The 12485-nt window shown below is 42.6% G+C and overlaps 1 protein-coding gene across 1 annotated transcript; it reads left to right on the top strand.

Moving 5' to 3' along the window:
- Positions 1-1262: 1262 nt before the first annotated feature.
- On the top strand, positions 1263-5420 carry LOC145412434 (uncharacterized). The gene is made up of 3 exons (XM_080282320.1): positions 1263-1307; positions 4305-5180; positions 5361-5420. Exons 1-3 carry the CDS (start codon positions 1263-1265, stop codon positions 5418-5420), a joined length of 981 nt encoding a protein of 326 aa, XP_080138446.1.
- The last annotated feature ends 7065 nt before the right edge of the window (positions 5421-12485 follow it).

Here is a 12485-nt window from a genome sequence, read left to right on the forward strand (position 1 = left end):
GCCTTAAAATCTCGGTAGGTTTCTATCAATCTATTTGTCTATTTATCTATCTATCTATCTATCTATCTAACACCAGACGCCTTAAGCCATGAAGGGGTAGCCAGAAACAAATCGCCTCCATGCCATTCTGTTCTGTGTCATCAGGCTGCCTTCTCTTGCAACAACCACCACACACACACACACACACACACACACACACACACACACACACACACACACACACACGCACACACACATGATATTCCCTTCAGCCTAACACCGTCTCCTCGTAGTGAATGGGTTGGATATTACCTCTACCAACCCCTTCAGTAAAGTAGGGTGTTATTTACTACGATTACTAAGCAGACGATTTTGTTCATCCTCGGCGATATTTCCCACGGTGAACAGGTTAATGGGTTTCTTCAGGGTGGTGAGATGGAGTGTGAGGATGAGGGGACAGACAGTACTAACAGCAAGACAGAGATGGAGTGAGAGTATGAGGCGGCAGACAGTACTAACAGCAAGACAGAGATGGAGTGAGAGTATGAGGCGGCAGACAGCAGTAACAGCAAGACAAAAATGGAGAGAAAGGATGAGGCAGAAAGCATTAACATCAAGAGAGAGATGGATGAGAGGATGAGGCAGACAGACAGCAGTAACACCAAGACAGAGATAAGTGAGGGGACAAATTAACCTGCAAAATCAGAAGGTAACAAGTCATTAGAAAGCAGAGTTTACAGGTGAAATGACGAGCACCTTTTTTTTTTTTTTTTTTTTTTTTAACAGCCGTCCATCAGAAATCAAAAGCAGTGAAAAATGGACTTGTCGCATAAGAGAACATCATATTCTCTCATGTCTACATATATCAAACAACTCGACAAGGACTTACCAACTCACGAAGACAAGTTGATTCTACAAAGACTTTACAACCAATTCAACCTACAAAAGCACAATAGCATCCCTGGACCACTCCTTACAAAATACAAAATGACTCGCTACACTCGCCAGCCATATCAGTCCATCCACGTACGACGAAAATAACTCTGAAAACGCAATACAAATATACAAAGTTACAGGGAACGCGATTTGAAATGAGAGAAAGTGAGGATGCGCGTGCTCGATGCGTGTGTCTGTGCGTGTTTGTGTGTGTGTGTGCGTGTGTGTGCGGCAGGTGTAGCAGCAGCAGCAGACGACGTGAGGTTGGAGGCTAAACGCACACACACACACACCACCTCTCCCGCCGCCCCCGCCGCCACCACCACCGCCACCCTGCCACCTCCACCATGGCCGCAGCCGCCACCACTGCCATGTACAGCAGGGTGCTCAAGGTAAGGTGGTGGTGCGGGACTGGAAGCAGAGGAGAAAGACTTTGTTTACCATCTGGCGGGCGTCACACGGCCTGGCATACGACGGTGCAGGGGAGAATCAGGGGGTCGGATTCACTACGACTTTACGATCACCTCTCCCTCGTACCTTAGCTTTGTCTCTGCAGGAAGGACGAGGAGAGGAGAGGGCAGAGGCTTCCAATGTCCCCAGTTCTTCCTGTAAAGATAAATCCGACTTACGACAAGGGAATCGATCGTAAAATATGTTCGTGAATCCCACCACAAGAAAAGATCATCCACGAAAAAATCTCGTAATCCTTGTACTTTATCTCAGGCTCAGAAATAAAGAAAAGTAATAAAGGAATCGGTGAAAGCAGGAAAAGCCATGAGGTGTTGGTTGCAAAGGGGGAAAACCGTGGCTTGACTCTGCAACATTCCACCTGAGTCAACTTTACGTTACCAAGTGACTGGCAACGGTGAGGCTACATGACAACAAGGAAGCACCACTGCAAAGGGGGGAAAACCAGTGATGAATGTGAAAATTAATAAATTGTTTTTGTTAGTAAAGAAAGGGAAACCAGTAAAAGGAAAACCAATAAAGGACAAAACCAGCAAAGGAAAATCCTGTGATAAATGTGAATGTGGATAGTAATGTGCTTGTCTTTGTTAGTCAGGAATCGGAAATACGAACGTCAAAAAAATAATAATAATAATAATAAAAAGGAAAAGGAAACCAAACGATGAACGTGAATGTGGATAGATATATGATGCTTTTTGTGAGAAGAGTGGAAAAATTCAGCTTCATCATATTTTGTACGATTGAGTGGACCCAAGTACAAGCTGAATGAAGACAAAGCAGTGATGTGGATGTGGATAGTGAAGTGTTTTTTTTTTTTAGTTAGCAGAGAATAGAGGATAAAATGTTACAGTGATTCCAGCCCATGTTGAAAAAAAAAATAACTACCAAGATTTCTAGCCAGCATAAAGTCAGCAACGTGAAAGGACACGACCCATAAAAAAGAAAAAAATGAAAAAGAAAATCCACAAAGCCTTTCAGTGCTGCCATATACACGTGTAATGGTCATGAGTCACCACACATCTCACTGGATAAAAGGCCAGGCGGAATCAACGACACTTACGACAAATATCCCCTTGTAACTAAGATCTGTTTTTGTTGTCACGAAGAAAGAGCCATGGAAAAGTCGTACGCTCTCCTCTCTTTGTCAATCGTACAAAAAGTATCTTAGTAACGGTCGGGAATTGATCGTAAGCTCATCTGCGAAATAAACAAAGCACTGAGGCTGCGGAAGAGAGGCGGCGTGAGCGGGTGAATTCGGTGCCGGCGGACCATCTCGGCACGGGACAAGAACCACGCACCACACTCTCTTTAAACCCTATTTCTGGATTTTTATGAGGGAAATTAATGCGGAATGAGGAAAAATACCCTAAAAAAAAAAAAAGAGCCGTGATGCAGTGAAAGAGTGGTGCGATCCAGTTAAAACATGAGGAGAGGGAGGAGAGGAGGACGAGGAGTGGAGAGGGCGGGAGGAGGAGCAGCAGCAAGCGGTGGTGGCTGGGCGAATCAATACCACCAGCTGCAGACACACACTGACACACATTCTGGATCGGGAACTTCGCCACGTTTTGCCCCATCAACAGTGCTAAAAATATTCTTAGATCAGATTCTTAGCTAGTCCTCTATCCACTACTTCCTTTCTCTTTTCTCTCACTTTCTCTGCTCTCTCTCTCTCTCTCTCTCTCTCTCTCTCTCTCTCTCTCTCTCTCTCTCTCTCTCTCTCTCCAATTTTTCTTCACGACACGGTAACAAGTTCTGGGCTCCTCAGAGAAGTAAACAAGTGACTGCCTCATTTTCAACCGGGATCCACGCTTCCCTTCCTACCTCGGAAAATACAGCCTTAGTTTCTTTCTTTCCCCGTATTAACCCCTAGAATAAGATGACGCATTTTACTGGTTTATTCTTGCCACTTCCAGACGCTTTTATTCTACTGAGTTAATGAAAGCTTTATCTGATACTTCGAATCGTCTTTCCTGAGCTAAATCGTCTGGAGCCAGCAAGAACTGATAACAAAATACTCCATCGCAAAATAGTGGTTAACAGGATTTGGGTTAATTGTAGCAGGGCACATCTGACGGACTTTTTCCCCCATTTTTTCTTTTTTTTCTGATTTTATGCCAGTTTTTCTCACCTACGCGGATTGTATTTGTTGCCACTAAGGAATATTACAGAATCACTACATATGATGCCAGACTATACCCTTTTCACCCTAACCTGGCCTAAACATTGCAATCTGTCCATCTTGAATGCTGAGTTGTAGCAAGAAATTAGCACTAAAATAAGAGGAAAGTTAGGAAGAAGTGTTATGCAAAGGTTGTAGAGCCGTGGTATTGTCTTTATTTTTTGGCCACTGAACTACGTAAAGTAAGTTGTTAGAGGACGAAAATCCAGGCCAACGTAAGGCGAAAGAACTATAGTAATGTATCTTCATGTTGCAGTAATTTATCTATCAACCTATGCAATATGCTTTCAAACTTCCTATCAGTACCTGTCATTCTTTTATATTTCTGAGAATCAGAACCAAAGAGATGGGATTTTAGTTCACCTGATTACTGCTGATTAGTTTAGCAGGATCTCATCAAAGGACCTTATTTAGTAGGATCTTATTAAGAAGGGCCTCAATTAGCAGGAACTCATTTAGCAGAACCTTATTTTCATTCATGATCAGAAGTTCACCGACCCTTCCTTGCCACCCTCGTCGACGTAAGGCGATAAACGAGAAATTTGTATATGCAATGGATAACAATAAGAAGCACAGGACAGAGAAGCATGGGTGGAAGGAATGAGAAATGTTCGTCAAGACAATTCTGGCAAGGGACTGTCGGCGAACTTTTGCTTGTGATTGCACATTAATTTCATTTTGCATTTCCTCTAATACTCTGATCTGTCTTTACTGCTACTAACACAAATCTGGCTCCCCACAGAAAAAAATTGGCGACGTGTTCCGAGTGGGTGCTGGTGGTGGCCTGTGCTTCTGCGGGATCAACATGTACTTCAAGAACGACAAATTCTACGACGACTGGGTGATGCCACTCTTCGGCAGGATGGACCCGGAGACTGCGTGCGCCGTGGCCAAGAAGGCGGCAAAGTACAAGCTGGTGTCTGAGGAGAAGCTTCAGGAGTCGAGGCTTTTGGTGAGTACCCAGCCCTCGAGGAAGATGGAACTCGAGGAAAAGCTACTGCAGGAACAGGACGATGAGACTGACAAGAACTTAGAGTGTCATGAACTTGCTACTTCCAAAGAAAATCTGTTCGAATCACTGAGTGAAAGGGGCATGACCTGCGACTCCACCACACTCCCCTCCATGTTGTTCGACTCCGAGTTCGAGAACGACGAAGTAGTGTGCCTTGACCTGAGTGTGGAGGAGGAGAACACAAGCAGCACTCCTGACGGGGGTGGGGGTTACGGTTCAAGCGGTAGCAGGACGACAGAGGGCGTCCCCATGAGGTACCTGAGCGAAGCGGGGCACCTGGGAAGCGACCTCTCCTGCTGTAGCTCCCCGAAACTTGAGAGAAACTGCGTGACCCCCGACTCACCCTCCCTCAGTATGCGGGTCAACGTGGCGTCACCCCTAAGGACCAGCAAGATGTCCTTAGCAACCATGATTGACGGCACCAACCCCGCCTACGACAGGATGCACGTGGATGAGGATCTGGACGTGGCTGAGGAGGACTTCGCAGGTGGATGTGAGGAAGAGGAGGAGGTGGAGGGGGAGGTGGAGTTGAAGTGCCTGCAGGAACCCCGTGGCTATGAGAGGACAGAGGCGGACGCCCTGGTTGAAAATCCTGGCGATGAGTGTGTCAGTGAGGACGTCATGAAATAATCCGGTCTAGGGGGGACCTTAGTTTGTATAATATTCTTCGATACATCTCAGTCTAACGTTGCCTCCTATGAAAGTGTATATTAAACAAATCACTTATATATTCTTTCTCGCTTACTTAAAGATTAAACCACGAGCTCAAGTATCTGTGTCTCTCAGGAACCTAGAGATACCGCAACAGAGATCCTAGAACGCTACATACGGTACACGACCAACTAATCCGCTACTGAGAAGGTGCAAGTATTCCCCGCCTCGCATCCCTGGTCTACTCCTCTTTGCACTCGCCACCAGGACGAAACGTGTCGCTTATTTAAAAACACTGCTGCTTGCCCACGTGGAACGCATAGGCAGAGAATTGCACAGTGGTGGGATTTGCGACCACATTTATGATGGAGTCCCTGTCGTAACTTAAGATTCGTTTTTGCATGAAGGACTGAAGACATGGGAAATTTTGTCCTCTCATTTCCTCGCCTTTCCTGCTAAAGCAAATATACAAAACTGCGATAATTTTCCTCTCGTAACCACGATTTCTTTTTGTGGGAGGAACAAGGTGCATGGGAATACTTAGCACTCTCATTTCCAAGTCCTTCCTGGGAGACCAAATCGCAGTTACGACGGGGAATCAATCGTAAGTGTGTTTGTGAATCTGGCCACAGTTTCCTATAGTGCTTGAAACACTTCTTCATACAGTCACTACCACTGCCGTCGCAAACACTGCAGTGACGACACATTTTGCTCACTGTACCAGGGAAATTTTTTGAGTGATTCTGAACAGTTGAACCAAACGATATTGAACCACAACCAACACACGCCCCTAAAACCGTACAAATCACAACTTAGATTTTTTCTTTCTTTTTTGGCTACCAGTTTCCGACGTGGCAGGGAAAAACTGGGAAGTGAAAATGTGCATGATCGTGACTGCAAAACCGAATGATAAAAATTATACTAAAATCTGCATAATGGGACAGAAATTGAGCTAAAACCAACAAAGCCTAGAATGCGTCACTATGAATTTTCAACACGGCTGTGCAACACTAAAAGGTGGTGTGGTGATGACGGTGCCTGAATGTTAACTGCAATGCTAAACGAAAGACATTAAAACAAAATAAACACGAGGCTCTTTGAAATACAGCCACAACACTGTCACATTTGAAGGTATGAATTTCGATCGAACTGAAAAAAAAGGTGGAAGATAGTGATGTGTGTGTGACTAAATGCAAAACCAAACAAACAGATCAGACTAAAACCAACACATGACCCCCCCTCTAATAATAATAATAATAATAATAATAATAAGGTTCCAACAGCATTAAGACACACGTACGTATGGATTCGTGTTAACGTGGAGGAAAAAATGGATGATATAGTGACGTGTGTATGTGTGACCAAATCTGCAAAACCGAGCAAGATATAAAACATATACTTGGCCCAAAATAATGTATCAGCAAAACCACTGGCATCTGCAGCTCTGAATGTCCGACGAGGTGAAAAAAAAAAAAAAATGGATATGTGTGTGTGTGACTGTAACTGTTGAAAAGAAAAAAGAAAAGAGAAATTATGCTCAAAACAAACACACGATCCTTGCAAAAGTATGAAAATCAAATGAGGTGGAGAAACTGTAGACAGTGTATTGTGACAGACTACAAAATAAAGAAAATACTAAAGAAAATAAACCAATACTCGGCCCTTCTAAAACTTGTAACGACACCATAATGCTATGAAATTCGGAGGATGTGATGAGCAAGGTGGTGATGCGGGTGAAACTTTATAACCGAAAGGGAGAACACCAACCAGGACAAAACTCTATAAAATGCACTAACAATGCCGTGAATTTCTGAGGAGGAGGTGGAGTAATTGTGGAAGATGGTGATGTGTGAGGAAAACTGCAAAACCGAACGAGGGAAACTAAACCAAGTCATGACCCTATTAAGATGCATTAACAACACAATGGCCCGCATTCTCGTCGATCTGAGTGGCTTTCCTTCGCTTGTTTTGCACACTGCACCTCGCTGCTCCCCCCTGCGTGTTATTTAGATCACATAAACAGCATACAGGAAGATAATAAGGTGTCATATACAGAAATAGGGGAGCGAGGTAAAGGTGACAGACAGCCTCCTCAAAAACACCTTCAATCCTAGGACGTTTCTGTCTTAATTCCTGCTATCTCCAGACGATTTTATTCAGCTTAGGAAAAACTATTCAAACTGGGAGCATTCGTTTTAAACCCTTCATCAACAGGGGTCTCTCCTATACTGAATGAAATCGACTGGTAGCAACATGAATAAAAAAAAAAATAAAAAAAAACAACTGCAATGCCTAATGAACGAGAGTACGACCATATAAAAAATAAACCAATAAATAAATACAGTCAGGGAGAAAAGTTTGCCTTCTACTTTTCTGCATATTTGTCACGTTCCTTCCTGAAACTTCATATCAAGGAGCATCATATGTGGGAAGAAAAATATACCCCCCACAATATACCAGTCCCCTTTCACCTCAGGAATATATATCAACTAGGGAGGAGAGCGAGAGGCGGATGTGAAATACTTGGCGAACTTTTGTCCCCAACTGTACCGACGAATTTCCAACGAGGTGGAGGGGAAAAAAGTGGAAGGTGGAGGTGACGCTAATGAGGAGAGAGGAAGGTGGGGGGAGGGGGGGAGGGGCAGAAGGAGGGGAAAGGCACCTCTGTGAATTCGAGGGCATATTCACAAACCTTCTCAAGCTTAAGATGCGTAGAAGATCGTTTGTTAATATTCTCATCTTTTCTCACAGCCTCACCAAACCCTTCACAACCAAGCTGGGGTGATTAATTACGTGAAAAAAAAAATACATATATACACTCAACAAATTATTTTCTTTTACAATAATTAACTGCCACAGACTTGATTAATGAAGAAATTAGCTCAGAGTCTTTATAAATGTGACCCCAGCTGCTGTGAAGACGAGATCAATAGCCCCCTCATCACACCCTGACCCCCCCTGACCTGCCGAGAAAAGAATCCAATCCCCTGAAGGCTTGGTGGGGATGCGGTAACTCCTTGAGGGACGAGTGGTGGAGGGGAAGAGTGAGAGAGCATATTAGGGTGGAAGTGGGAGCCGAAAGAGAAATTTGAAGTGAGAGTCGATTTTGGTTGAAGGATGAGTAAAATCTTGGTAGAGGGATTTGAAGTGGGAGTCGAATTTTGGCTGGGGGATTTGAAGTGGGAGTTGAATTTTGATTTGAAGTGGGAGTCGAATTCTTGTTGAGGGATTTGAAGTGGAAGTTGATTTTGGTTGGGGGATTTGAACAGGAGGACGAATTTTGGTTGAGGGATTTAAAGGGATTTCTTTAGGGTACAACTGGAGTACAAGGGTAACAAGGGCACCAACTTAGGGGTCAAAAAGAACCAGGAACTACTTAAAGTCTAATGGGGAGTTCTAAAAAATGGAATGGCTTGGAGTTTAAGTCAGCAGTGTTAGAAAGGGTGGTAGAGAAATCAGGAGTATTTTTAAGGGTATGGATGTGGTTTAAAGTGAGAGTGAAATTATTTAAGGGCTTGGGAAAATATATGAAGGCTGAAGGTTTGAACACAAGTTATTTTAGGACTTAGCTGGGTTCAAAAGCTGGTGAGGATTTATTTAAGGGTCAATTGAAGAAAAAGGATTATTTTAGGATTATTTCAGGATACAGTTGGAGTCAAATGGTGCTGAGGGAAGACTGTAAAGAAAAGTCATGTACAAAAATAGCCCAATATATCTGAATACCACACAAAGCCTGGAAATGATGCTGACGGTCCAGTGTGAATTGGGACTGTGTTGTATCACTGTTCGAGAGTTATATTAATGTTATAATTTTGGCATATAATTCACACACATAAAACAGTAGGTGCGTAGTATGCTGAGCTCAAGAGGTGTATAATTGGCAGAGGAAGGTGTATGGTTAGAGGGAGGAGGTCAGTTGTATCACCGCTAAGGGAGCGTGTATAATCGAGAATCCCTATAATCTTATCAGTAAATGCCTATCTCAATGGTCACTACAGTATAATCTGCTTAACCTGTGATAAAGGGAGATGATGTCAGGGGAAGAGAAACGAGAGAGAGAGAGAGAGAGAGAGTGAATTATATCATGACCAAGAAAACTGTATTAGTATTAGAGAGACCAATACAATTCACACACACACACACACACACACACACACACACACACACACACACACACACACACACATTAAAATAACATCCTTCCTCCTGATCCCACTTCACTTGTCACACCCCCACAGTTCACCCGCTCCCACATCTCATTTACAGCAGATGGGCCTTAATCTTCGTACACATCTGTGGTCTGGGCTACAGGATTGTTCATTTGTACATGTCTCAGGATTGTACACTGTTAACTTATGGCTCAAACGTAACAATCTCGTTAAAAAATGGGCTCCTTTTTGTACGTACACCTCGATGTTCTTGGCTACCTTTTTGTGTACATTTCTGCCTGACCGTGTGTACAAGGCGCGTATTCTCATCGGTTATGAAAGCTCCCTAACATCTCTTCCATGGCGATTTATTTCTGGATATGGGTGGTTGAAAACTCATCCTTCAGTATATTATTGATGCAGAGTATGCCGACACTGGAAAGATTTATGTAAGACAGAAGAGGGTAGAAAGGTGTAAATGGAAAAACTTATTTAACACAAAACAGGTCAGCAAGGTGTAAGAAAGAAAATAAATCGCTTAGGGAAACGTGTTTGCGATCTTCCTCAACCGACGGGAACACGGAACGTTCCTTGTAAGTGACAATCGCTACATGTCGCAGGTACAAACGCTGCAGTAATTATAAACACCATACTCTTTTCACTCTAACCTGGCCTATAATTATCATCTCTCCATCTTGAGTTCTGAGTTGTAATAATAGCTTAACAACAGAATACGATGCAAGTCACGAAGAAGTGCTATGGAAGGGATGTAGAGTCGTTACAGTGTCTCTTTCTGTCAATCGGCTACGTGAAATAAGCTTTAAAACGGCCGAAAATCTAGGCCAGGTTAAGGTAAAAGGAGTACAGTCACTATCACACGTTACATGTAATTATAAACACAACTAATCACAAAACCAAACCGTTACATGTTGCTAGTACAAAAAATACATGCAATCATAAACGCTTTTCGTTGCAATAAGTTTCAAGTTGCGGCTGCAAAGACTATATGTGGCGGTTTGTAATGCCGTATCGGTGCAGTTGGCAGGGTGTGATGTGCCAGGTACCAGAGAAGTAATTTATGTGGACAGTGAAGGCCTTAAGATGGTAAACTTATTATTCTAAAGGAAGGAGAGGAATTGATTTAAGTGTAATCAAAGTCAAAGTGTGATAAAGGAATAATGTTAAGGGTCAAGACTTTAAAATCATCCCTGAGGAACTGCTATAGTTTGGTGTTTACGTTAGGCAGTGTTCAGAAAAGGAGATAGAGGAATGGTGTTGGCAGTCGTGGGTGGATAAATGATTTCCTGCCTCTCTTGTTGCCTTTAAATTTATGCCTTTCAGTCTATCACTAATTCCCTTCTCTATCTACATTTACAGATACCAGTCAATCTTCTATTTTATTATTCTAACTCTAACTTTTTGAATACCTGTCAATCTTCTACCTTATTACTATCTCTATCTTTATAATCACCGGTCAATTTCCCTTCTAATTAACATTCAACCACTAACACTAACCCCCATTTCAACTAGAGCATAGTATACCTTTCTATACTAATTTAATGACTGACAATAGGTGCATAATTCAATAACTAAGCTATTTTATAATGCGGCAAAGATCACCAGTGCATAATACTCTTAAATATCTAATACTCTTTAATATCACTATAAACTCGTGCCACGAAGGAATAATTTTACATGCATTCTGATCCTTACCGAAGTTTTGCGAAGGAAGAATTATGCATTTTTAAGATTTCTACGTGGCTACACAAGACTCAGGAGAACCTATATATATGACCGAACTGAGTAAATACCCATGAGGACCCTATTAAAGCAATAAGGACGGTATATAAATGACGGGATGAGTCAATAAGCACTGTGGTCCAAGATTATGAATGAAGAAATTTAGCAGAACTAAACCCCTGGAAATAGTGTGTTACTGAGTGCACTTGAGTACCTTCTAGGAGTTCATCTAGGACATGACTTTTCAGTGTTATGAAACTGTGTAGTGAAAAAGACAGAGCTGAATCTCACTGAAAGTCAAGGCAGAACTTTACCCACGTAAACTGTACATCGCAGCAGAAACCTCGCTCCAAGTCAGACACATACTGATCCCAAACCAATAACTCTTCAACCTCCCTCCCTTAGAAGAAGTGCCTCTTTGACAGGAAAATATACAGATCATAGAAAGATTTCATGAAACAGAACTGGACCCTTCAAAACACCCCGTCACTGTACACATACACACACGGAGCTCGGAAGAGGTTAGGATCGCAAGGAGTAAATGCATATAATGAACCGCACACAAGAAACGTATTTGTGGAACCAGTTTTAATAAGCGTTCAAACTGAACCATTATATACCAAGGCCAAGGACGTATGCAACACTGAAAATAAAGCCTTGTTAACATGGGCTCGTTCAAAGTTATGACCAAAGCGGGTGACGACTTTAACATGAAAATAAAGCATGGTTAAAGAGGGCACGTGCAGTCATGATCCTGGTGAGAGAAGATTATCACAAGGAAAATGGAATAAAGCAGCGTTAAACAGGGCTTATACAAAGTGTTATGATAGATGCAGGTGACGACTGTAACATGAAAATAAAAGACGACTGTAATAGGAAAATGAAAGGACGACTGTAACAGGAAAATGAAAGGACGACCGTAACAGGAAAATAAAGGACGAGAGTAACGTGAAAATAAAGGACGACCGTAACAGGAAAATAAAAGACAACTGTAACAGGAAAATAAAGAAAGACTGTAACAGGAAAATAAAGAACGACTCTAACAGGAAAATAAAGAACGACTCTAATAGGAAAATAAAGAACGATTGTAACATCAAAATAAAGGATTGTTAAACAGGTCTCGTACAACGTTATGCTCCTAGTGAGAGAAGGGTGACAGCCCATGAGTAACCCGGAAGATGTAACTCAGAAGATGCAGTACAGATGTGTGGGCTGTAACTTCAGGGACCATCCATGGCCTTACTACAACACAGCGTAAGAGTGTCAATGCAGTTCTCCCTCGCAGCTCTCCCCATACCCACCTCACTTAACTCTAATTCCATCGCATCCCACTCCACCCTCCTCTTCGCACATCTCCATGTCGCTACATTCA

The sequence above is a fragment of the Coenobita brevimanus genome, chromosome 93, assembly GCF_032717465.1.
Source record: "Coenobita brevimanus isolate Jiangsu-jjx chromosome 93, ASM3271746v2, whole genome shotgun sequence".
NCBI classification, from domain to species: Eukaryota; Metazoa; Arthropoda; class Malacostraca; order Decapoda; family Coenobitidae; genus Coenobita; species Coenobita brevimanus.